At 45.9% G+C, this 27,276-nt stretch overlaps 2 protein-coding genes across 2 annotated transcripts; both read left to right on the forward strand.

Annotated features, from left to right (window-relative positions):
* The first annotated feature begins 9,347 nt into the window (after window positions 1–9,347).
* Window positions 9,348–10,970, forward strand: LOC124677519. Its single transcript, XM_047213504.1, has 3 exons — window positions 9,348–9,697; window positions 9,794–9,912; window positions 10,858–10,970. Exons 1-3 carry the CDS (start codon window positions 9,458–9,460, stop codon window positions 10,910–10,912), a joined length of 414 nt encoding a protein of 137 aa, XP_047069460.1. The 5' UTR covers window positions 9,348–9,457; the 3' UTR covers window positions 10,913–10,970.
* Window positions 10,966–16,859, forward strand: LOC124677520. The gene is made up of 4 exons (XM_047213505.1): window positions 10,966–10,973; window positions 14,888–14,955; window positions 16,374–16,599; window positions 16,701–16,859. The coding sequence occupies exons 3-4, from the start codon at window positions 16,377–16,379 to the stop codon at window positions 16,778–16,780; spliced, it is 303 nt and encodes a 100-aa protein (XP_047069461.1). The 5' UTR covers window positions 10,966–10,973; window positions 14,888–14,955; window positions 16,374–16,376; the 3' UTR covers window positions 16,781–16,859.
* The last annotated feature ends 10,417 nt before the right edge of the window (window positions 16,860–27,276 follow it).

Raw genomic sequence — 27,276 nt, forward strand, 5'->3', positions numbered from 1 at the left:
CAAGTATTATCAAGAGATGAAGCATCAACATCATAATATGTTCTAATAATAGAATCATAAGGTAACTTCATTCTCTTTCTAGGGAAGTGTGCCATTTTCTTGAGAGGAAATTGATACTTAATATTACCTTCCTTCATATCAATGATAGCACCAACAGTTCGAAGAAAAGGTCTTCCCAATATAATGGGACAAGATGCATTGCATTCAATATCCAAGACAACAAAATCCACGGGGACAAGGTTATTGTTAACCATAATGCGAACATTATCAATCCTCCCCAAAGGTTTCTTTATAGCATTATCAGCAAGATTAACATCCAAATAACAATTTTTCAATGGTGGCAAGTCAAGCATATCATAGATTTTCTTAGCACTAGTAGGAAAACCCTTATAGGCGAAGCTTAGTTCTGTGGCGCACCGTTTTGAGTGCGCCACAGAAACTTATTTTGTGGCGCACAAAGCTCGGTGCGCCACAGAAATAGCTTAATTTTGTGGCGCACTACTAAACCGTGCGCCACAAAAACTTGGTGGGCCCCACACCCTGTCACCCCCAATCATTGGTTTTACAATTTCTATGGCGCAAAAACCTCGGTGCGCCACGAAATTACTTCTTCGTGGCGCACGGCAACCGTGCGCCACAAAAATAAGGTATTCTGTGGCGCACTGTTTTGTGTGCGCCACAGAAATAAGGTATTCTGTGGCGCACTGCGCTCGGTGCGCCACGGAAATAAGCTGATTCCGTGGCGCATCGTGGTTGGTGCGCCACGGAGTTAGCGAACCAGATCTACAAAAGTGAGCCAACCTCCCACCTACCACACTACACAAGCCATTCTTCTTCCTCCATCTAGCTCGTCCCCCCTTCTCTCTCATACCATTTTGACTCCACTTTTCACTTTCTTGGGTATTTATTGCACTTACTTTGGTTGATACTTAATTGGAGTTGAGGAGAAGGCTCTCCATACTCTCTCCTCCTCTCGTAGTCATCGATCGCGGTCTCGTCTCGGTATCGAGTCTAGAAGGTGAGTAGTTGGAGGAGACATACATATGCTTGGAGGAGACATGCATATGCTTGTAGATCTTGTGTGGCCGTCGTGTGTATGGATGCTTGTTGCAGGTGAAGCGCTTGTGTGTGTGCCGGTGTGGTGCATGGATGTTTGCCGAAATGTTGATTCATTTCCGTTTCGGCAAGTTTTGCACTACCCATATGTCCTACTTTGAGGAGAGGTCATGCCGAATTTTTCCACTCCATGTAATACCTTGAGGAGAGGTACGGCCCATGCATGTGTGTGCATTTGGTGCGGTTCTAATTTCCTGTTCTATGTATACCATTTGCAGGCAAGCATGGTCCTCACGATGAGTTCCGCTCGAATCTCTAGATACAAGATAGACGCGAAGGAGGACATGATTCGGAACAATAGGCCCCAGATAAGATGTCTGTGTCGATCATGCAAACTCGAGCGCTGGATCAACCCTGATTCCGGACAAGCTGGAGGAGCACCTGCCGAGGCGCGGTTTCATGCAAGACAACCGAGCGCGGCCGGCCCCATCAAATGGTGCGCATGAAGACCATGTCGAGCGAGATGACTATCATCATGAAGAAGACTATCATCATGCCGACGGGGACTATCATCATGAAGAAGAAGTCGACGGAGAAGATCATCATGAAGAAGAAGATGCCGGCGGAGAACATCATCATGATGAAGAAGAAGATTCCGGCACGACCCCGCTAATTTCGGCCTTGCGGGACTCTCATGTTCAAGATCTTCTCCTCCAGGAGACGAGCAACGATAGAGTTGCGGCTAGAGAGAGAGCCAAGCTGTCGCAAATGGAGAAAGACGGGATGACTCCGATCTTTCCCGGGTGTCGTCCGCGAGGATACGCGCTTGCATGTAACGCTTGATTACCTGCGGATGAAGACGCAGAACAAGTGGACCGATTCCAGCTTCAGCAAGAGCTTAAAATTCTGGCACGATCGTCTCCCGGAGGGGAACACATTGCCAAGTAGTACCGGGGAGGCCAAGAAAGTCGTGTGTCCCCTTGACCTACCGCACGAAAAATACCATGCCTGCATTAATGATTGTGTGATTTATAGGTGCGAGTACAAGGACAGAACCACATGTCCGGTGTGTGGCCACGGACGGTACAAGGTTGGGAACAATAAGGTACCTCGAAAGGTGGTATGGTACTTTCCTATCACTCCCCGTCTGCAGCGGTATTTCGTGGACTCTAAGGAAGCAAAGCTCATGCAATGGCACGAGGAAAGGCAGAAGCCCGAAGAAGATCCGGAGATGGGCTATATGCTTGACACACCCTTCGAACGGCCGGACGGTGGCAAACATTGGACATCGCCTTCCCTAGGTTCGGGGGCGACGCAAGGAACATCGAGTCGGGTATGAGCACCGATGGACTCAATCCGTTCGGCAACCGAGTAGCACGCATAGCACCTGGCTCTGTGTTTGTATGGCCTTACAACCTACCCCCGTGGCTGTGCACCAAGCAAAGGTACATACACCCGAGTATTCTCATTCAGGGGCCGAAACAACCAGGTGTCGACATGCATTTGTATCTCGGGCTGCCGAAAGAGGAGTTAGACACGTTGTGGAAGACGCCACCCCGTACGTGGGACGCCTACACTAGAACTTATTTCGATATGAGAGCCGCGTTGATCACGACGGTCACGGACTATCCCGGTTACGCATATGTATCCGCCGGGTGGGCCACGGATTCAACGAGCTGTGTGAAGTGCATGGACGATACGCCGCATCTACAACTACCAAGGGATCCCGGGTCCTCGAAAACCGTCTACCCGGGTGCTCGAAGGTGGCTTCGCTTGGATCACCCGTGGAGAAAACGCGGTGATCTGTTCAATGGTAAAGATGAGCCCGATGGACCCCCACGCCCGAGGAGCGGCGCGAGAAATCAATGATTTTCCGAAAAATTGGAAGGAGTGCCCGGCGCGGGAAAGAAGCGACCGAAGCCGAGCCGCTGCTCGGTGTATGGAAAGCGAGGTCTGTTTTCCACGACTTGGAGTACTGGAAGGTCCTCCACACGCCCCACAGCCTCGATGTCATGCACATTATGAAGAACGTTACCGAGAGTCTGCTTGGCACTCTTTGAAACTCAGAAAAGTCCAAGGATGGACCGAAAGCAAGATACGATCTTAAACATTTTGGCGTCAGGAAAGATCTTCAAGCCCCCGATACTGACGATGATGATGATGATGATGATGATCAGACGGAAGGGACTCAACGTCTCCGTAAAAGGGCTAAGAAGAACGCGGTGCAGCTTCCCGCTGCTCGCTTCACAACGAGTCCGGAGGAGCTCGAGCAGCTTTTCGAGTGCCTCCTAGGAGTGAAAGTTCCTCACGGTTACTCGGGGAATATAAGCAGATATCTGGACGTAGCGAAGAAGAGGTTCACCGGGATGAAGTCTCACGATTGCCACGTGCTAATGACGCAGATACTTCCCGTTGCGATCCGAGGCATAATGGACGAGCACGTCCGTGATACGCTGTTTGGCCTATGCAACATTTTTGACGTTATCACCAGGAAGTCGATCGGCGTGAGGCAGCTCAAGATGCTACAGGATGAGATCGTGGTGATACTATGTGAGCTCGAGATTTACTTCCCGCCTGCATTCTGTGATATATGCGTCCATCTCCTTCTCCATGTCGTTGAAGACATCAAGCAGCTCGGCCCAACGTTCCTCCACAACATGATGCCTTTCGAAAGGCGAACGGTGTCATGAAAGGATACGTTCGCAATAGGGCCCGTCCGGACGCAAGCATGGCCAAGGGGTTTCTAACCTACGAGTGCATCTCCTTCGCCGGAATTATCTAAGCACCGAGGACGACGAGGATCATGTTGGTCTACCCCCGGGACGCACCTCGGGAGGCTCGCCGGAGTCGGTCACCGCGAGGGCTACCGCTCGGTCCATGTCGGCATTGAAAATCGACGCGACGACTTTGACAGGGCTCACCGGGTCGCGCTACAACACTTAAAACTGACCGAACCTTTCGTGCAAGAGCACAAAAGCATGGTCGAGCAGAATTACATCGATATGGGCCGTCCGAGGAAGATGGGAGACGTAACCAAAAAGCACAACTCCAGCTTCACGCGTTGGTTCAAGCAAACTCAACTGGTTGAAGCACAGAGAAATACGCCTTCTACCGAAGATGAAAAACTCATATACACCTTATCACAGGGACCCGCGCATAACGTAAGGACCTATCGGAGTACGACATCAACGGTTACGGATTCTACACCGAGGAAAAGGACAGAAATAGTGAAAATCAAAACTCGGGAGTAACTATGCTTGTCATACGCCGATGACGAGACTAATGTCAAGGAAAGATTTTTTGGAAGGATCGAGGAGATATGGGAGCTCAATTACTGTGGAGAGACGGTGCCAATGTTTCGTTTGAGATGGGCCAAGAAGGTCGAAAAAGAAGGCCGATATTTCACAACCATGGTTATACCCGATGCAAAATCGAAGAACGCATCCGCGAAAAATGAGCCATGGGTACTCGATAGCCAAGTTGACCAATGCTTCTTCATCACCGATCCGTCGAGGCCTAGCCGTGTTGTCGTGAGGAGGGGCAAGAGGAGCATCATAGGAATGCAAGGAGACGCCAACGAGGAAGACTTGGACAAGAACGGTGACCCGAAGATGGAGGAGGAATTCGACGAGCACTTCGACATGCCTACTACTAGTAAAGTAAGAAGGAAGACCTCCCTACCCTCTAAAGGTTGTCCGTTCACGCGAAGAAATCTCAAGGTGGCCGGCATAAAGTATTCAACCGCCAACAACCGAAAGGGCAAGAAGATTGCGAAGAGACGCTAGAGCTCGTTGCCAGGACGAAGAAGATCTTTTTTGGTCTATCACATGTGTGTGAGTGTGTGTGTTAGACAAGTACATGCATGTGTGTGTGAGAGAAACAAGAACATGTTTGTATGAGACAAGTAATTTATAATTCTCTCTACTAATTACTAAATAATGTTGTGTTATTTATTGAAATGTAACTAAAATATGAAAAAAGGAAGAAAAATTGTGTGGCAGCCAGGGTTCGAACCTGGCTACTAATGGCCTAACATTGGCCTTAACCACTAGACTAGTACTATGTATCTGTCAGGACACAGCAGTAACCCGTTTTGTTTTGCTAAGTGTCTAAATTCTGTGGCGCATGCCTCTTTAGGTGCGCCACAGAATTAAGAAATTTTGTGGCGCATGAAAGAGCTGATGCGCCACAAAATGCTTAATTCTGTGGCGCACTTAGAGTGGTGCGCCACAGAATTAAGACACTTGGTGAAATAACTTGAACCTTTCTTCCCCACTCCCCACACTAGCAGTTTCTTCCCCGACAACGAGCCAACCCTAGCGCAACCACCGCCGCCGCCAAGCGCCGCCACCAAGCGCCGCTGCCGCCGAGGAGGAGGAAGGGGACCGCCACGCCGCCGCCGAGCAGGACGCCCAACCCCGAGCCGCCGCCGCAGATCAAGGAGGAGGAGGACCGCCACGCCGCCGCCAAGGACGTACCCGAGAAGGAGGCCGCCGCACATCGAGGAGGAGGAGGCCGCTGCACCTCGAGGAGGAAGAGGAGAGGCCACCGTCGTCGCTACCGTCACCATCGGTGAGCTTCCCTCTCTCCTTCCCTCCACCTTCCCCCTCCCCTCTTCCCTCCCCTCTCCCCTTCCCTCCACCTTCCCCCTCCCGGCTAGGGTTCCCGCTAGTTAGGGTTCATTGGAGTTCATAGTCTCTGTTTGCAAATTGAAATGCTTTAGGGTTCCTGCTAGTTAGGGCGAATTCTCATGCTCATGCTCATGCTCACTAGAGATTTTAAAATGCTACTGGTTGCAAATAAAGATTTTGAAATAAAGATTCTGCAATATTGTGGTCAAATGGAACGAAACAAGGGACAAAGCAACATGATTGATCCATCTATCAAATGCCTAATGCAAATGCAAATGAAAATGCCTAATGCTACTTGCAAATGAAGTAGGTACTTGGTTGATATAGCAATAAGTAGTATTTTTTAAATGAACAACCATATTGCAATTATCAAGTGCATGATTATGCCAATACTATTTAGTGTGTTACGATAATTAAACCAAGTGCATGCTTGCCATAAACTGCTATCGCTTATTGGTGCCGTCGTGGGCATGCTCGATGCTCATAACAATAATGAAATGAAAAAATGCTTGCTCATGCTCATGCTTGCCATAAATTGCTACTTGGTTCAAATTGCTTGTGATAGCAACTTTTGTTTTCTTTATTCATTGCTTGCTCGTTTGATTTTTGGGTGAGCTGGATGCTGCTTTATGAGTGACTAGTAACAAGTAAATGACTTATGTTGCTCATGTTGCTCTCTCGGTTAATAAAATGAAATTGCATCATGCTCGCTCTCCGGTTTGAAACTAATTTTTTGGCTGAAAATGAATGCGGTAGGAAATGCAAAATGAAATGGTAAGCAATTTATATAGTTGGTTTAGTTGGTTTAGATGAAATGCAAAATGCAGTAGCTAGCTAGGTTCATTTAGTTGATTTATGTTGGTTTAGATGAAATGGAAAATGCGGTAGCTTGGTTCATATATAGTTGCTCGCTATATTAACTTTACTTCGCTTCCTTTTGGTCAAATGCATGCTACTGATCCAGGGTACATAAAAAATTGGAATGCTATTTAATTATATCCGGAATAATAGCATTTTCATTTGAAGTCACATGTTGGCGTAGCTACCGGTTGGCTTGCTCTATAAGCTTGTATGCTTGTTTATGCTCTATAATGCTACTAGTACATGAAATGCTACTACTATTTGAATTCATTTAATGTACTCTGGTTTTTGTAGTGCTCCAGGTTGTGTAGTGCTCCAGTGTTGTGTAGTGCTCCGGATTTGTAGTGCTCCAGGTGGTAGTGCTCCAGGTGGTAGTGCTCCGGATTTGTAGTGCTCCGGGTGGTAGTCATTGTTGTTGTACTCGCTCCAACCAGGTTTATGTTGGCTTTTGTTTGATGTATTGTAGATGGGCAAGTTTGTATGGTCGATATATGGTGGATATTTTTGCAGAGATTTCATTGAGTTGCCCATTTCTCCCGAAGCGTTGATTAACTTCCGTTTCGGTTGAGAAATGGGCACTCCTACGTAGAAAAATTAGCAAAAGTCATGCCGAATTTTCTGGTTGACTTTTGTACTAACTTGTTGCCTCTTTTTAATGAAGTGCAAATAAACATGTCGGGCAACACTTCTAAGCCCGGGAGCCGAACGAAGAAGCGAGAGAGGCCAACAAGGACTTCGGGAGGGCTACGAGCAGCCCCGGAAGGCCGCCGCCGAGTCGCCCGACGATGAGGAAGAGGGCCGGGACGCCGCCTCCGAGGGAGAGGGCCGGGACACCGCCTCCGAGGGAGAGGGCCGGGGGCCGCCGCCGACACCGGCGACGATGACGATACTCGGGACGACGCCGCCCGGACCGGTGAAGAGACGGCCGGTGAAGAGAACGCGGCCAACCGCACGGAAGGTGATAGCGGCGGCAACCCTCGGGAGGGTAAGAAGAAGAGGACGGCGAGGAGGCCAAGGAGGGATCGGAGGCCGCAAGTGCTCGCCAACGTCACCGATCATTTCACGGTAGTCTCCGAAAGTGGCCTACCCTTGGAGCCTTCGTGGGTTGCCAAAGGGTACGGCATGCAACTAGGGTGCATCGTCCGTGAAACCGTGCCGATCCTAACTCGGGACCTCGAAGCAAGGAGAACGAGGCTATCGCCCAATCCCTCCTCCGAAGCTTCACCAACGATACACGTTCCCGGAGCCGTTAAATAAGAAGGTGGACTCTTTAGCTCTCACGAAGATGAGCACCACCTTGAGCAGTCCGGAAGAACCGGCTGAAGGGAAAGATCGAGGCCGGTGAAAGTCTGGGAGAGGATAAGTAGCAAAGACCCGTCGCTCTCCTTAGAAGACTTTAATGCATTCAAGTCTTACTTACAGAGTGACGCTGTTAAAAAATGGACCGCTCGGGGAAGAAAATGCGGGATTTGAACTTAGGGACCCACCATTGCGGAAGCGGCGGTTACCGAGGAAAACAGCCCACTTGGGACAAGGAGGATGCCGAGATGGTACGTCCGGGGAAAGAAAACCCCCGGCACAAAATCCAGGATGAACAAGCTAGGAACTTTGTCCGGTCCCGCTACTACTTAGACCGGAAGACGGGGAATTTATTACGGATCACGAAGACGTGAGGGATTTCGAGAAGTACCGGTAAGGATAGTTCTATATTATTTCGCTCATCTTATTAGGCAATGAAGCCAAATGGGCTAACCTTAAGTTCCTTTGTCTAAAGGATGAAGAGTTGACGAAGGCCGGCCCGTCGTCCCGTGGGTCGACGGAACCGTGGGACACGCCTTTCAACAGGGCGATGAACAAGTACAAGGAGAGGGAGCCAGACAAGCCACCGACGTCGGGTGGCCGTGTGTCCGGTTTTGGCACAAGTATGAAGCTATCCGAGTACTACGGATCGGATGCCAAGACGAGAAAGCTGGAGAGGAGGTCATCGGCTAAGGATAAATCCGAGGTTCGGGAGCCGAAGAAGAAGGTGGAGTCACTAGAGAAGCCGGTGGCCGAAAAGCCCGTGGAGAACACGGAGATGATGAACAAGTTATTGGACGAGAAGATCCGGCGGATCATCCCCCGGGTTGACGGAGGGTTAGCCGCTTGGAATGCGGGAGGTCAAGTGGGGCCGATACATGTGCCCGAGCATTAGCGGCAGCAACTCAAGCTTCCACGTGTCGCCGACGGTGCCGCTCCACCCGACGCCGGCGTCGGGGCTCCACCAGACGCCGCCGCAGCTCCAACCGCCGCCGCAGCTCCAACTGGTCGCATCGACGCCCCCAACCGCCGCCCTTGTATCGACAGTAGCCGAGATCGACGCCATCAAGGAGGTAAACTCATTAGTTACTCCTTCGCGTCATCTTCTTTCTCTACTATATTAAATGGCTAGAGGTGGTGTCCCATGGTACGTCCCAGCCTCCCACCTCGAATCAAAAATAAAACCGCACGGCTCTTGTCCCGCACGCCACGTTTATATATATGTAAAAAACGGAATAAACCAGGCACAAAACCGGCTGATGGAAACGACCAAGGAGGTCACCACCCACGCACGGTCTTTGACCTCTCGTGCCGTACAGCCAAAACTAAAAAAAAAATCCCCTGATTGATTCCTTGCCTTGCCGTCGATGCGCCGCCTCTCTCCGGCCGCCCCTCTCCGCCGCCTCTCTCCGCCCCCCCTCTCCGCTGTCTCTACCGTCAGGCGCGCCGCGTCGCCGATGCCTCCTTCTCCGCGCCCCCCCCCCTCTCCGGCCGCCCCTCTCCAACCACCGGTGTGCCCCGTGCGGGTCAATCCATGCAACCGCCGGTCAGCTCCTTGCGCGGCAACTGCCGATCGTGGAGGTCGTGGAGATTACCACCTCCTGCACAAAATGCTCAAAGCCCCCTCCCCACCCTTGTTCTCCCCTCGTCTCCCAGTCACCTCTCTCAAATCCGGCGACTGGACCAGCTGCTGCCGCCACCGGGAAACCTCCGACCACAGAATAGGTCAGACGCCGCCGGCAGTGGCCACGCTGCTGCGCCGTCCATCTTGCTCGTCGCCCACCAGAAGACAGGAGGGCGTGCACAGGACGTCTTCCTCCTCCTTACGCCGCATCTTTGGACGAAGAAGTGTTGGTCTGCTACACCCCTCGACATCCTCTGCGCGCATGCCCCCATGCACTGATGCTGCTTGTTCTTTTGGTTTGATTGAGATTCATGACGTGCAGGTGGAGGGCGGTGGCTCCAGGGGCAGTGACCATCGCGAGGAGGCGACTGCAGGGTACACGAAGGAGTTCTACTTCCACAACCTGCTGCTCGAATCCTATTCCTTCTACTGGTTCAGGAGGTAACGAACATTTGTGTATTCATTAGGCCTCAAGATTGTGCTGTTCGTGGTTAAACATATCAGATCATCTCCTAGAGTACCTTTTGAATTGCAGACAAACATGTCTGACATAGAAGCCTACATGCTCAATAGGAGCTACACACACTGGTATATGCCAACAATCGACGGGGTTGGTAGATGTGCTCATGTGCAGAACTAGGCGACATCATCCCCCTCCCTGTATTATTTACCGCAGATTGTGGTGTTTCGATTATGCCCATCTACTCTATATGGCTGTTTAATCTTGTTGTCAGATTCTCATTACTGATTTTTTATCTACAAATTCATCCTATTATAATCATAGATGAGCTTGTTGTTTGCTGTGATTTCTTTGTGCAATTCGGATTATAAAAACAGATTCGAGCCCTTGCATTGATGGCGTGTTCTATACTGTCGTGGCCTCCCTCAGATCTGGTCATTTGTTTCTAGCATAGTATGTAGTAAAGCATTTGCAATTTGAAGGGGAAAGCTTGAACAAAACAATATTTCCTGCTCTCTGTTTGTGTAATGATAGCTTGTGCTCGACGATTGCTGATTATTTTCCCGGACCAGCATTAGATGAAATTTTGACACAGTAAGCCTTTTCAGGGGATCTAACACAATTATAATATTTTGTGCACGAGAGGAACTCCCTAATCGAGTGGAAGGAATAGGAAGATCCTACGTGAATGGCACTAACTGCAGAGTTCCCTCCTTAATTGTTAATATATCTTACTGATCTTTTTCCTTAGCAAACCCCACACATCCACATGCGAGGTTCTCTAATTCGGTAGCCAATATTAGCTTGACAATTATTTGGTTCTGAAAACCTGAAGGACAACCTGAAGGAAGATGTATTTTTTGTGTTGTTATTATTCTTTTCTCCTTTTCACAATCATACAAGTGAACATGTCATTTTTTTTGCAGATACCTGACCAAGGTTTTCATTATTGGCCACATTATCTGGATGAAGTTAAGTTAGCAACAAAGTTAGTAGGGACCCTATCTCTCTGCCGCTGATAGCCTGCCAAGCATTCAACAAGGTGAGAATTCTTCATTGATCGTCGGTGCTAATATGTTCAAATCGTGCAGTATCTTGCAAACATGAAAGCAGAATCTGTAGCAAAGACCTGTGTCATGGTCTATGTTTATCGTGATCACTGAATGGCCTCACTTTAAAAAGACTGTACCATGATAAAAGCAAACCCTGCTAATGATATTCCTTACTGCTTCAATATTTATTTTCAGTTGCTTTACCACAGCAGTAACAATTGACAAATTGAAAAAAGGAAGTTTGTATATGCTGCTTTAGAAATTGTATTGGAGAGGGTGCATACATTTCAATAAATTTGTAACTAATTTGTGAGCAACCTGTCTAGATATATTCATCTTCAATCTCTGATTTTTTCAACTACAACGTTTGTTTGCCGGTATCATATTTATCAGCCTTCGGTGTAACACCTTAAGCTGGATAGATGTCATAAAAATTCAAACCAGAAATGCAGTTAAAAGTGAATATCTAGGACATTCAATGAACACTACTATCTATCTTCTAAGATTTCTCAAGAAGATTTAGTTATTATTGGAGATTTCACCATTGTTTTGGGCGTGCATTTCTTATTGAAAATAAGCATATTGTCCTGAACAGATTGTTAGTTGACCCATCACACAATTTTGTAGCTTGCTAGATTTCTAGACGAACCAGTAATCATCTTTTTTTGCCAGGAGATCTTTGAACCTGGACAATATTTCTGGATCCTCTCCTGGAAAATAGAAAGGGCCAAGCTTATTGCCAACCTTATTATCTCTACTATATTAAAGCTCTAGCGGTGGTGTCCCGTGGTACGTCTCCCCTGTGCTCTCCCGCATGAATAAAACCGCTCCCAATGTCCCGCACGCTGTATAACGCTAAAAAACCCAAAAACAAAAAACTGAAAACCCACATCCGCCTGCTCCCAATCTTCAGTCAAAGAACCACCCGAGACCCCGACCATGCCCCCATCCTCGTCCGCCGCCTCCGTCCCCTCCTCAACCTCTCGCTGCACCGGCTGACTCAGCCCCGTGAACCCCAGCACCATCGCGCAGCACCACCGGCAACACCCGACGCCCTGGCGCTGCCTCCTTATTCCCCACCTCGACTCTGACCAAATCCCCTGGTGCCGCCTCACAACTTCCGGTCAGCCCCGTGGGGGTCAATCCATGGCAACCGCCGGTCAGCTCCGTGCGCGGCAACTTCCGATCGTGGAGACCGTGGAGATTACCACCTCGACCACAAAATCCGCAAAGCCCCCATCCCCACCCTTGTTCTCCTCTCGTCTCCCAGTCAGCTCTCTCGAATCCGGCGACCGGACCAGTTGCTGCCGCCGCCGGGAAACCTCCGAGCACAACATAAGTCTGACGCTGTCGGCAATGGCCACTCCGCTGCACCGTCCATCTTGCTTGTCCCCACTAGAATATAGGGGGCGTGCACAAGACGTCTTCCTTCTCATATGCCGCATCTTTGAACGAAGAGGTGTTGGTCTGCTTCAGCCCTCGACATCCTCTCCATGCATTCCCCACACAGATTGATGCTGCTGCTTGTTCTTTTGGTTTGATGTGCAGGTGCAGGCGTTGGCTCCAGGGGCAGTGCACCATCGCGAGGAGGCGACTGCAAGGTACACCAAGGAGTTCTGCTTCCACAGCCTTCTGCTCGAATCCTCTTCCTTCTACTGGTTCAGGAGGCAATGAACATTTTTGTATTTATTAGGCCTCAAGACTTGTGCTGTTGGTGGGTAATTGGATAAACATATCAGATTATCTCCTAGAGTGTCTGACAGAGAAGCCTACATGCTCAATAGGAGATACACGATCAATTCAAAATTAGTGGTTGTGGTACACAATGGTATGTGCCAACAATCGACCGGGTTGGTAGATGTGCACATGTGCAGAACTAGGCGACATCATCCCCCCTCCATGTCTTATTTACTGCAGATTGTGGTGTTTTGATTATGCCCATCTACTCGATATAGCTGTTTAATCTACAAATCGTCCACTGATAATTGGAGATGAGCTTGTTGTTTGCTGGGATTTCTGTGTGTGCAAATCTACAAATCCCCTCTCCTTTTGCTTTTTGACTATCCACATGTTTTCCTTAGGTTTGCAATTTAAGAAATGGTTTTCGGTCGGCGAAATATTTTTATAGGTGGTACTAAATATGGCGTGACAATATAAACATGACATATTTTATATCCTAAAGTTTGTGCATTTCAAGCTTGTCGATTCATCAGTTATAGTTCTATTTTTTTAGTTCTTATAGTGTCATGTGAACATGTAACTCATTTTTTTGTCAAATCTGTGCATACACACAATCACTGTGGTTATTCGGTTTGATTGATAAATATTGCAGGTTGAGGCGGTGGTTCTCGAGGGGACATCCTAGCATTGTTGGCAGCACTTGTGAGGTACGCAATGGAGTCCGGTTTCACAACTTTCTGCTGCGTTGGGAGGTAATGGATAATCATGCACAGTGATCATGTAGAACAAGCAATGAAATCTTAGTTCGTCCACTCAAGAGACATGAAAGGATCATTACACATCAAACTCTCCTAATATTAGAGATTTACTTTAGGCCGTGCTAAGTTCAAATCGTTCAAACAAACCAGCATACCTACAAAGAGAAAAATAGCCTATTATAAATTAAGAAAACAAACAAAACCAGAATTCTGTATATATCAGAAAAGGTCATTTGTTTCTAGCGTAGTATGCAGTAAAAGATTTGTAAATTTTTTTGGAATTTTTAAACATTTGTAATTTGGAGGTGAATGCTTGAACAAAACAATATGTCCCGCTCTCTGTTTGTCTGATGATAGCTTCTGCTTCACGATAGTTAATTATTTTCCTGGCCCAGGATTAGATGAAATTTTGACACAGTAAGCCTTTTCAGAGATCTAACGCAAATAGAATTTTTTTTGCAGAAGAGGAATCCCCTACTTGGGTGGTACTCAAGGAACTCTCTACTTGAATGACACTAAGTGCAGATATCATAAAACGCTTATCATAATATTATATGGTGCCATAGTTATGCCATAGTTCTGCAATTCGATAGCCAGTATTAGCTTGACAATTATTTGGTTCTGGAAACCTGAAGGATGGTGTATTCTATGTGTTGTTATTATTCTTTTCTCCTTTTGACAAGCATACAAGTTAACATGCCATTTTTTTTGCAGATACCTGACCAAGGTTTGCATTATTGGGCACATGATCTGGAGGAAGTTAAGTTAGCAACAACGTTAGTAGGGACCCTATCTCTCTGCCTCTGATAGCCTTCCAAGCATTCAACAAGGTGAGAGTTCTAGCAAACATCAAAGCTGAATCCGTAGCAAATAACTGTGTCATGGCCTATGTTTAACGTGATCACTGAATGGCCTCACTTCAAAAATATTGTAGCATGATAAAAGCAAACCCTGCTAATGATATTCCTTACTGCTTCATTATTTATTTTCAGTGGCTCAAACGCAGCAGTAACAATTGACAAATTGAAAAAGGAAGTTTGCATATGCTGCTATAGAAATTGTATTGGAGAGGCTGCATACATTTCAATATTTGTAACTAAATTGTGAGCAACCTGTCTACATGTATTCAGCTTTAATCTCTGATTTTTTTAGTTGCATTGTTTGTTTGCCAGTCTCATATTTATCAGCCTTCAGTGTAATACGTAGAGCTGGATAGGTGCCATAGAAAATCAAACCAGCTTTGCAGTTAAAAGTTAGATATCTAGGACATTCAAGGAATACTACTGTATATCTTCTAAGATTTCTCAAGCAGATTTAGTTATTGTTGCAGATTTCCCCTTTGTTTTGGGCGGGCATTTCTTATTAAAAATAAGCATATTGTCCTGTGTTGATTGTTAGTTGATCCATCACACAATTTTATAACTCGCTATATTTCTAGGTGAAACAGTAATCATATTTTTTTCCAGGACAATATTTCTGGATCCTCTCCTGGAAAATAAAAAGGGCCAAGCTTATTATTGATATAGAGCTGCAGGTCAGCACATGTTGCTTATCTTTCCCCTATAGCCTTATGGTTCTTATGTTGTGGATTCCTTCTCTGCTGCATCTAAGTCAGAGAACTCTTGTTTCTCTGCTTTGGTTATATGCATATTTCAAGATTGGTTAATGCTATCTTACCTGCATGATAGTTCTTGCAGTAGAATCTACATATCACTGAATTTAGCTCCATTGTTATGTATTCATAACTCTAAACTATCCATAATTGTTTATCTACTTATATCCATGTTTATTTACAGAACAATGTTATTTCCAGTAGCACAATTATCTTTATTCCTAAAAGAGCTGCTCAAGTACAAATCAACTATGTTACATTGTTTCTTCTTTGGCTGCTGGGAATTTCTTACATGGTTTAGTAGAGATGGTACATGGTTCATGTGCATGATAAAAGGACGACTGCCTGGGTTACTTCTGAAACTTTGAGATCATTTTGTGCTTGCTATAGAGTGGTTATCAGTGAAGAAGGGAGGTAAAATATTTTACAGAAATCAAATATGCGGTTTTTTGTAACCGACATCTTATATTACAAGCTTTAGTGTGAGAAAATATCATCCAAGCTTCTAAAATGTTTGTGCATAATTTCGTGGTAGCCAATTCTGAGCAAACTAGATCATGAAATAAACATTCTTTTTTGATGACATAGTACATGTGGTTTTAGGAAAAAGAGAACTCTATTTCTACATGCTTTTTAGCAGTGTAGCTTCGATCCACTTCAGCCTCCCTCATAAATTGCAAGAATACCATACGGCAAACCTTTGGTAACCTCTGCTTGTTTTAGCATTAGATCCCTTAATAACCTACAATATTACCCTGTAAGTGTGTGTGAATGTGAAGTTAATGGTTGAACACACCTTTGCTAACCTCTGCTTATTCTCCATGTTTAGCATCGTGTGTAGTCAGAAGCACCCTGGCGAAATTTAATTTACAGGGTAATTTAATCATAGCGGCCACATAATACGCATGGAACATTTAAGCATGATGGCATTGGTATTGATATACTAGACGCTTCCAGGAGCAACTTTTACCAACTACATAAACGAAGAACTTGCTGATATGTCAATAGTTATGATTTTATAAAACACACTGAAAGATGGGCATAGAATAATCATCTGACCTAAAAGTTGAATTATTTTGCTGATGCCATATGCTATCTTGTCATTATGTACACTAAAATGAAGTTGAGAGTTCTAAATAGTGCTTTCGTATTTAGGAAAAAATTATTCTTTGTTGAGCATATGCATGTAAGTATGCCACAAATAAATTAGTGAAAACTGATGCATTGTTTATAGTGGAGTGAGTGATGCGAACATGCAATATTAGTTGCCAAGAAAAAAGCTCTAGATTTGTTACATGCTTCCATACTGACATTTTTGTTATATTTCATTTGTCATGCAGCCAATGGTTCAAAGTAAGTGCATCAAAATGCCATCCTTCTTAGTGTCGTCAGACACGTGTAGGTCGAGGGCTAAACGATACGCTGAAACCATGGCCTTCATTGCGACTCTTGGGCATCCCTACATGCCGGATTCACTATCCATGAAACACACACTTCATGCTTTGATGATGACTGACTTCATGGGGGAAATATCGCGTATGCGGCTGAAGTATGCTACATGTGCTGGTAAGTGATGCCCTTACACCAGCCATGAGCTCACTTCTTAGGGCTCACCAGATGGTGAATGTTTAGGTGGATTTCCTAACATAAAGCGTTCTTTTCTACAGCTACTATCCGTCATGAAGAAGAGAAGATGATGCTGGAACGGTTAACCTCCGCTCCACACGAGCCCAACCGAGGAGAATGAGCGGTTCAACGGTGTGATAATACACGCTGAAGAAGTTATAGTGGTAGTGTTAAGTGTTGTGTTAAACTGATAGAATATCATCTATCTATCGTAAGATTTGTACTCAGAATCATCAATATTTTGTAGGCATGATGTATGGATGTCTTATCATGTCTCCTACCTATATATGATTGGAGCATAAGAATGATATGAAAAGTAAGTAGTGGTGACGTCAATTTGTTTTTCCTTGTGTGTTTTCTACTTGGAATAATTGCACCTGGCATTCTACCAAACTTTACATGTAACATGGTACAAGGTAATGTGCCCATTTTAATCTGGTCATGTGACGAGGCCACAAGTGGCTGAGTGAAACAAAATATGCAGTCGCTGGCCATGTTGTTCGATAGTTGGCATGGGATAGACTACAAAATATCTTCACGCAAATTGGTAATGATAATTTACTTGTCCAACTTTGAAGGTTTGCTTCCTTATGCATCCATGGGAAACTTTAAATTGTTCTCCATTGATAAGGATGGATCTTATGTATTGGTTCTGGATCCTCTTTCGGTGTTGTCATCACTAGAGAGTAAAATTATCCAATCTCACAACTAGCAATTGAAGTTACAAAGAATTGAAATCTAACTCGCATTAGCGCAACCTGACTGGGATGCTGATATTTTTGCACGGCCACGTAGATCACCGGTTGGTATTCCACACAGTCATGAATTCATTATTTGTGTTTTATATTATGCTCTTATGGAATGGTAAAGAATTGTTAGGATGGTTACGAGCCGCGGAAAAACTTTTTGATACACTTGCTCAAGTATCATGAAAATGAAGCAGGACACAATATACCTCATATTGTACAACAATATCTAAGGAGCATCAGGGTGTAGATTAGTTGATAAAAATAATTATTGGAGTGTTTATTTTCATATTCAAATGATGTCAGTTATGTCTCTTGTCAAAATATACTTAGAATGAGGTACAACTTTAAGCATTCTCAGAAATATCTTGTGGCTGTATTTTCGTACACATAAATTTATTCATGTATTTTATTAACGTATTGCAAAAAAGAACCCGTAGCAACGCACGGGCATTCAACTAGTAACTATATATGCCTTTCGTGACTGCCATCTCACGATGCCCAACATGGCGCCCCTGACTCAGGATGAACAATGCATACTTCTGCAAACGGTGGAGCCCGGCGGCAAGTTGGTGGAAGTTGCTAGCGGCTATGTCATGGCTTCCCGCGTTATGCACGGCGCTACATTGACGGAAGACGTGGCGAAGGTCAAGTTGGTAATGGTAGTGCCGGAGTACCGCTACGCCATCCCCCCCTTTCAACCTCCGGGCACAGAAGAAGGCGACGTTTTGCCCCTTGGGGATTGCACCTCATGGCTTATGAAATGGCCGAAGAACCGGATTCGTGGGGGGGGGTCTTCCGAGTTGTAAGAGAAGCACCGGCGCCACCTCCCCTATCATCCGGCCCAAGATCGCCAACGCCGACGACACCCTTAAGGAAACGGCGGTCGCCGCCCCCACTACCCTGAAGGAACCGGCGGTCGCCGCCGCCACCCGGAAGGAACCGACGATCGCCGTCACCACCAGACGCCACAAACAGTTGTTGGGAGCGCTACCGCAACGACCGTCTACTAGACGCACGGTACGCCAAGCGGCGGCATCGCAACCGCCACCACCTAAGGTCCGGGACATGGCGCCACTTGATGGCAACGATGTAGATGATGATGATGACATCGATGCCTACATCAACACCGGCGCTCGCAGCCAAGATATGTACATGCCTCCTATGGATGAACAAGCCTTCCGCACACACGGCGATCAACTTAGTCGTCCCCCTACGGTCACGAAGCGGCGCCTGGTCTTCACGGGTCTTTCTCAAGACACTCCTCCGGAGGCTGGCAATCCAGCTCAAGTCAAGCCTCGCTACCGTTTTCAGCCCTAACACGCTGCGTAAGACGATCATCGGGGAGCCACCCAAATCAACCCCGGCAACCTCGAAGCACCACCAGCACCCGAAGCACCACCATCGGCACCACAAGCACCCCCGGTAGGTCAAGTGAAGAAGGGAAGGAAGAGAGGAGCCAAGAAGGGCGCATCTTCGAGCCAGCCTGCTCCTAAGAGGATCCGGGCCGACGACATGGTACCACCTACACCGGATGGCTTGCCCGGTGTCATGAAGCTGGTAAACCTATACTGCCTCCGGACATGGAACACCTCGCAAGTGGACAAATGCTCCCTTTGCAGCACTCTATTCATTATCAAGAGAGCGTCCTTCTTAAAGAAAAGGATCCAAATTACCCGGTGTTCTCGGTCAAGGTGCCGTCCAACCAGAACTTCGTCAATGAAGACCCCGCGGATATCTTCTTCATAGCGTTCGAGGACGTCTTCAATCTATTTCACTCGAAACGGCTCGACTATAACTTGGTCCGCCTATACGCGATCAATCTTCAGATGAAGATCAACAGAGAGAGACCCCGCCACATCGCGGTAGCGGATCCCTACTACATGCGCGATAGCCAGCTCCGGGACGGCTCAAGGACACGGACCAAGGCGGTGCGGTACCTCCGAACTTCATGCTCATGCACAAAGAGAGCAACACCATTCTTACGCCTGTCTTTCCCGAGTAAGTACACATCCGCTCACGGCCGTCGTAACTTATGCTTTCTTATATATTTCTTCCATTGCCGATCATTTCCAACATTCCATTTCAATTGCATGTGTTGAGCAGGGACAAATACTACACACTCATCATCCTAGATCCAAAGTGGTCACTAGCCCAGTATTTCGACTCGTCGAGTACGACGACGAAGAAAGACTACACGAGAATAAGGGGTGTTCTCGATGAGGCTATCCTTGGCTACTCCAAAAGTGGAGGCACCTTCGACAAGAATGGGCAATATATCAGGCCGGACACTAAAAAGATCGGGTTCAAGCACGTGATCAACTTCCCTTGTATCAAGCAGCCAGGCTGGCAGCATTAAGGAGGCCTTCTATGTCCTCCATCACCTTAAAGGGTTTGTCGAGGATGCAGAGATGATGTCTCCGCCACCTAGTAAGCGAGACCCCATTAAAATGTCGAGGGAAATCAGTGATGATGATCTTAGAGAAGACTTCCATCGCATCCAAGTAAAGCTCTCGGAAATTATCTTACAAGATGTATCCAACGGATCGGGGCTCTTACACGTAGCCAGAGCGTTGCCTAAGAGGGATATCGAAGAACGCCTACATAAGCAGGGTGATGGAAGGACGTGGACGACGAAGGACTTGTACAAGCCGTTCCCGGAGCCGCTCAAGAAGACGTCTCGTTGACCGAGGCCGCCGTGCCTAGCATTACTTTGAATCGATAGACAATTTGCACCGTGTTGTAAACTAAACTTGCTTAATTTGCTCGAAACGGTGGTCGTCGTTGTTGGACTTCAATTACTATTGTAGTCGTTATCGTTGAACCATATTACTTATGTGATACCGATGCTATATTTCTTTTAGGTTTATTATTATTTCCTTGCTTTAATTCTTGTGAATATGTATGCATGTGAACCCTCTAACTCTTTCCATTGCGTTATATACTAATATGCCTTGTGTCCATAGAGATGACGTACTACGTCGTGTTCGAGGGCGGGTTCCGGGAGTGTACGAGGAGTGGGAGGAGTGCAAGAAAGCAGTGCACAAGTTCGGCGGCAAGCTGCTACAAAGGGTACCCGACTAGACACGAGGCGGTTGCCAAGTGGAGGGCGCACCAAGCGAACAAGAGCAAGATGAAGACCTTCCTTGTGCTCTCGCTCTTGCTCACCATCGTCGCGGCGGTACTCTATTTCATCCTAGTGTAGGCGGCGGCCGGTGTCACTTCGTTTGTATCTAGAGATGATGAGAACTTTCTTAATTTGCATGGATTATGAGTTGTATGGAGCTATATGTATAACTCGATCGGGCTCTAAGTAATGTGATGATGATGTGATGATTATATATGTCCATATTATATCTGTCTATATTATATCAGTATATAACTCTGTATACGGTGTATAAAACCAGTATAAAACCTGTATAATACACCGGGGAGCACAAAATCGAGTATACCGTACATAGTTACGTGGCGCACCAAAAAATAATTACGTGGCGCACTTGTTTACGTAGGCGCAGCTACATCACATGCGCCACGAGAACTACTTATTCTACGTGGCGCACCTGGCCCGGTGCGCCACAGAAACCTTATTTCTGTGGCGCACGACCAGGTGCGCCACAGAAAGCTTATTTTTGTGGTTACGTTTCTGTGGCGCACCACCCGTGCGCCACAGAATCAAATTTTTTTGCGCCACTGATGAGGCTTTTCCTACTAGTGTAGGCATAACAGAAATACTTGCACCAAGATCACATAAAGCATTACAATCAAAATCATTGACCTTCATCTTAATGATGGGCTCCCAACCATCTTCTAACTTCCTAGGAATAGAAGTTTCAAGTTTTAGTTTCTCCTCTCTAGCTTTTATGAGAGCATTTGTAATATGTTTTGTAAAGGCCAAATTTATAGCACTAGCATTGGGACTTCTAGCAAGTTTTTGTAAGAACTTTATAACTTCAGAGATGTGACAATCATCAAAATCTAAACCATTATGATCTACAGCAATGGGATCATTGTCCCCAATATTTTGAAAAAAATTAGCAGTTTTATCACAAACAGTTTCAGCAGTTTTAGCAATTTCAGCAGTTTCAGGCAATTTTGCATGCTTTGCACTAGGAGTAGAAACATTGTCAACACCAATTATTTTTTCATTGATAGTAGGAGGTTTAGCAACATTTCAAACATCATCATTACTAGTGGTGGTAATAGTCCAAACTTTAGCTACATTATTCTCTTTAGCTAGTTTTTCTTCTCTTTCCCACCTAGCATGCAATTCAGCCATCAATCTAATATTCTCATTAATTCGAACTTGGATGGAGTTTGCTGTAGAAAATGACTTAATATCTTTATCTTCATTAGGCATAACTTTCAATTTTAAAAGATCAACATCAGAGGCAAGACTATCAACCTTAGAAGCAAGAACATCAATTTTATCAAGCTTTTCTTCAACAGATTTTGTTAAAAGCAGTTTGTGTACTAATAAATTCTTTAAGCATGGCTTCAAGACCAGGGGGTATACTCCTATTATTTTTGTAAAAATTCCCATAAGAATTACCATAACCATTACCATTATTAGAAGGATATGGCCTATAGTTGTTACCAGAATTATTCCTATAAGCATTGTTGTTGAAATTATTATTTTTAATGAAGTTCACATCAACATGCTCTTCTTGAGCAACCAATGAAGCTAAAGGAAAATTATTAGGATCAACATTAGATCTACCATTCACAAGCATAGACATAATAGCATCAATCTTATCACTCAAGGAGGAGGTTTCTTCAACAGAATTTACCTTCTTACCTTGTGGAGCTCTTTTCGTGTGCCATTCAGAGTAATTTATCATCATATCATCAAGAAGCTTTGTTGCCGCCCCAAAGTAATGGACATAAAGGTACCTCCAGCAGCTGAATCCAATAGGTTCCGCGAAGAAAAATTCGATCCTGCATAAAAGGTTTGGATGATCATCCAAGTAGTCAGTCCATGGGTAGGGCAATTCTTTACTAAAGATTTCATTCTTTCCCATGCTTGGGCAACATGCTCATTATCCAATTGCTTAAAATTCATTATGGTACTTCTCAAAGATATAATTTTAGCAGGAGGATAATATCTACCAATGAAAGCATCTTTACATTTAGTCCATGAATCAATACTATTTTTAGGCAAAGATAGCAACCAATCTTTAGCTCTTCCTTTTAAGGAGAAAGGAAACAATTTCAGTTTTATAATGTCACCATCTACATCCTTATACTTTTGCATTTCACAAAGTTCAACAAATTATTAAGATGGGCAGGAGCATCATCAGAACTAACACCAGAAAATTGCTCTCTCATAACAAGATTTAGTAAAGCAGGTTTAATTTCATAAAATTCTGCTGTAGTAGCAGGTGGAGCAATAGGTGTGCATAGGAAATCATTATTATTTGTGCTAGTGAAATCACACAACTTAGGATTCTCAGGAGTACCCATTTTAGCAGTAGTAAATAAAGCAAACTAAATAAAGTAAATGCAAGTAACTAATTTTTTTGTGTTTTTAATATAGAGAATGCAAACAAGACAGTAAATAAAGTAAATGCAAGTAACTAATTTTTTTGTATTTTTTATATAGAGAGCAAACAAAGCAGTAAATAAAGTAAAGTAAAGCAAGACAAAAACAAAGTAAAGAGATTGGATGTGGGAGACTCCCTTTGCAGCGTGTCTTGATCTCCCCGGCAACGGCGCCAGAAAAATCCTAGCTGTTGGCCTGGTTGTTGACACACGTCTGTTGGAAATCCCAAGAGGAAGGTGTGATGCGTACAGCAGCGAGTTTTCCCTCAGTATGAAACCAAGGTTATCGAACCAGTAAGAGTCAAGGAACACGTGAAGGTTGTTGGTGACGGAGTGTAGTGCGGCGCAACACCAGGGATTCTGGCGCCAACGTGGAACCTGCACAACACAATCACAATACTTTGCCCCAACTTAACAGTGAGGTTGTCAATCTCACCGGCTTGTTGTAAACAAAGGATTAAACGTATGGTGTGGAAAATGATGTTTGATTGCGAAGAACGGTAAAGAACAGAGTTTGCAGTAGATTGTATTTCAGATGTAAAAGAATGGACCGGGGTCCACAGTTCACTAGTGGTGTCTCTCCCATAAGATAAATAGCATGTTGGGTGAACAAATTACAGTTGGGCAATTGACAAATAGAGAGGGCATAACAATGCACATCCATATCACAATGACTGCTATGAGATTTAATCAGGGCATTACGATAAAGTACATAGACCGCTATTCAGCATGCATCTATGCCTAAAAAGTCCACCTTCAGGTTAGCATCCGCACCCCTTCCAGTATTAAGTTGCAAACAACAGACAATTCCATTAAATATGGTGCGTAATGTAATCAACACAAATATCCTTAGAAAAAGCATTGATGTTTTATCCCTAGTGGCAACAGCACATCCACAACCTTAGAAGTTTACGTCATCTGTCCCGAGATTCAATGGAGGCATGAACCCACTATCGAGCATAAATACTCCCTCTTGGAGTTACAAGTATCTACTTGGCCAGAGCCTCTACTAGCAACGGAGAGCATGCAAGAACATAAACAACATATATATGATACATTGATAATCAACTTGACATAGTATTCCATATTCATCGGATCCCAACAAACACAACATGTAGCATTACAGATAGATGATCTTGATCATGATAGGCAGCTCACAAGATCTAACATGATAGCACAATGAGGAGAAGACAACCATCTAGCTACTGCTATGGACCCATAGTCCGAGGGGTGAACTACTCACACATCAATCCGGAGGCGATCATGGTGATGAAGAGTCTTCCGGGAGATGATTCCCCTCTCCGGCGGGGTGCGGGAGGCGATCTCTGAATCCCCGAGATGGGATTGGCGGCGGCGGCGTCTGCGGAAGGTTTTCCGTATCGTGGCTCTCGGTGCTGGGGTTTTCGCGACGAAGGCTATAAGTAGGCGGAAGGGCGAGTCGGAGGGCTGACGAGGGGCCCACACCATAGGGCGGCGCGGTCCCCCTGCGCCGCGCGGCCCTATGGTGGCGGCGCCTCGTCGCCCCACTTCGTATCCCTTTCGGTCTTACGGAAGCTTCGTGGAAAAATAAGACCACGGGCGTTGATTTCGTCCAATTCCGAGAATATTTCCTTTGTAGGATTTACGAAACCAAAAACAGCAGAAAACGACAACTAGCTCTTCGGCATCTCGTCAATAGGTTAGTGCCGGAAAATGCATAATAATGACATAAAGTGTGTATAAAACATGTGAGTATCATCATAAAAGTAGCATGGAACATAAGAAATTATAGATACGTTTGAGACGTATCAGCCGCGCCCCCTATGGTGTGGCCGCCTCGTCGCCCCTGTCCGTCTCCACTTTGGTGTTCTGGAAGGCTCCATGGAAAATAAGACCGTGGGCTTTTGTTTCGTCCAATTCCGAGAATATTTCCTGTGTAGGATTTCTGAAACCAAAAACAGCAGAAAACAGGAACTGGCGCTTCGGCATCTTGTTAATAGGTTAGTGCTCGGAAAATGCATCAAAATGATATAAAGTGTATGTAAAACATGTGAGTATTGTCATAAAACTAGCATGGAACATAAGAAATTATAGATACGTTTGAGACGTATGAAGCATCCCCAAGCTTAGTTCCTACTCGCCCTCGAGTAGGTAAACGATTACAAGGATAATTTCTGAAGTGACATGCTACTATCATAATCTTGATCAATACTATTGTAAAACATATGAGATGAATGAAGTGATTCAAAGCAATGGTAAAGATAATGACTAAACAACTGAATCATATAGCAAAGACTTTTCATGAATAGTACTTTCAAGACAAGCATCAACAAGTCTTGCATAAGAGTTAACTCATAAAGCAATAGATTCTTAATAAGAGGTTTTGAAGCAACACAAAGGAAGATATAAGTTTCAGCAGTTGCTTTCAACTTTCAACATGTATATCTCATGGATAATTGTCAACACAAAGTAATATGATGAGTACAAATAAGCAAGTATGTAAGAATCAATGCACACAGTTGACACAAGTGTTTGCTTCTAAGTTAAAAAGAAGTAGGTAAACTGACTCAACAAAAAGTAAAAGAAAGGCCCTTCGCAGAGGGAAGCAGGGATTACTGTTATCAGCAGAATTTGACCGGATCAGAGGTGGGCCGCGATTGGAGATGGGCTTGAAGAATATACATAGAAGGAATACATGAATCGGCCTTGTATACCAAGTTTGTGCTAAATTGCCCGTGTATTTGTACCATAGTAGGATACGTGTCGGTTAGAAGTTAGAGTTTAACCCGAGCACGGTTAGGTGCACGCCTGAATTAGAAAGTCCCCCGGACTATAAATATGTATCTAGGGTTTATGAAATAAACAACAACCAACGTTCACCACAAACCAATCTCGGCGCATCGCCAACTCCCCCGTCTCGAGGGTTTCTTCCGGGTAAGCACCATGCTGCCTAGATCGCATCTTGCGATCTAGGCAGCCTACGTTTATTCATCTTCCATGCGTTGCTCGATGCTGAAGCCTTTTTGATGGCGAGCAACGTAGTTATCATCGGTGTTTTAGGGTTAGCATTGTTCTTCGTATCATATGCTATCGTCGTGCAACCCTTAGGCATCTAGCCGCCCTTACGCCTGTCACGGGTGTAAGGGCGGCACCCGCTTGATCATTGTTTAGTAGATCCGATCCGTTATGATTGCTCCTTGTTCTTCAAGGATTAGTTTAATATCCGCATTGTTAGGCCTTACAAAGGGTTGGAGGATCCGGCGGCGTGTAGGGTGTCGTTTGCTAGCCCTAGACGGGACGTTCGAGGATCAACCTCGTGTTGGTTTTAGGCCCTGTCTAGGATCGACTTACGATCACCGTGCGCGGTCGCGAGGCCCAATCACGAGTAGGACGTTCCGATTGTGCGGTGAAAACCCCAAATCGTAGTAGGTCGCTTCAGCTTTATCTTGATCAAGCGGGACCACCATCCGATCGTACACCTCGTACGCATCATGGGTGGATCGGCTCTTTGAGCCGATTCACGGGACAACCTGAGACCGATCGAGGCTCGTATTTAACGTTTACGTGTATGCCATGCGAGGAAACTAAGCGAGGCATCATCCAACACCTTCACGACCGGGTATAGGTCGGGTGGCACGCCCTGCATCGGCATCGGACGTGTGTGCGAGAGGCTTTGCGGGCCGTCGCTCGGAGGGACCAGGGCCAGCCGCGGTCTCGGGAGATTCCCGGCTCTACGGTGTTTCCCGTTGCTGCCCGCCGGTGGGTTTCGGCCGCAACACATTACGGCACTCCCGGTGGGACAATCTTCGACATCCACCGCATCGCCATCTACATCGAGATGGCGGAAGGCACTCCGGTCAAGTACGAGGATCTGGCCGAAGAGCTCAAAAGAAGCATGACGAGATCAAAGCGGTCCTCGAAGCCGACCTCATCGGCTCTTTCCACGGAACCCGCTCCCATGGCATCGGGTGGAAAGGGTTCTCACCTGAAGCGCGCTTGATGGAGTGGACCTGTCCTCCCCGTCGGAAGAACGCACCAGGTCGTTCGCGTCGAGGAGATCAACTTCATGGTGGCTCATTCGCTGCACCGCCACTCCGAGCACTGGTGAACACTTTGGAGCGTGTCGCTCTGCGCGTGATCCGGAAATCATGAGCCATCGGTATTCTCCGTCGGGACCAGCTGCGGGGACTTACCAAGGAGAGATGCCACTCCGGTCCGTCCACCGCTGCCGTTCGCGTTGGCAGCACCCGAAGTGCCGAATTCATCGGCATACGTCGTCCACAAGATTGGTGGTGACCCTAGTGACTACCAATTCTTACATGAGGCACCCAAGGAGATCCCCCACGGATACACG

This window comes from Lolium rigidum, chromosome 7 (genome assembly GCF_022539505.1).
Source record: "Lolium rigidum isolate FL_2022 chromosome 7, APGP_CSIRO_Lrig_0.1, whole genome shotgun sequence".
NCBI classification, from domain to species: Eukaryota; Viridiplantae; Streptophyta; class Magnoliopsida; order Poales; family Poaceae; genus Lolium; species Lolium rigidum.

Coding starts and splice junctions, on each gene's coding strand:
- LOC124677520 (XM_047213505.1), top strand. CDS start 16,377: ATGGTTCAAAGTAAGTGCATCAAAATGCCATCCTTCTTAGTGTCGTCA. Junction 16,600..16,700: donor GAAGTATGCTACATGTGCTG/GTAAGTGATGCC, acceptor TCTTTTCTACAG/CTACTATCCGTCATGAAGAA.
- LOC124677519 (XM_047213504.1), top strand. CDS start 9,458: ATGCTCAAAGCCCCCTCCCCACCCTTGTTCTCCCCTCGTCTCCCAGTC. Junction 9,698..9,793: donor GCATCTTTGGACGAAGAAGT/GTTGGTCTGCTA, acceptor CATGACGTGCAG/GTGGAGGGCGGTGGCTCCAG. Junction 9,913..10,857: donor TCCTTCTACTGGTTCAGGAG/GTAACGAACATT, acceptor TTTTTTTTGCAG/ATACCTGACCAAGGTTTTCA.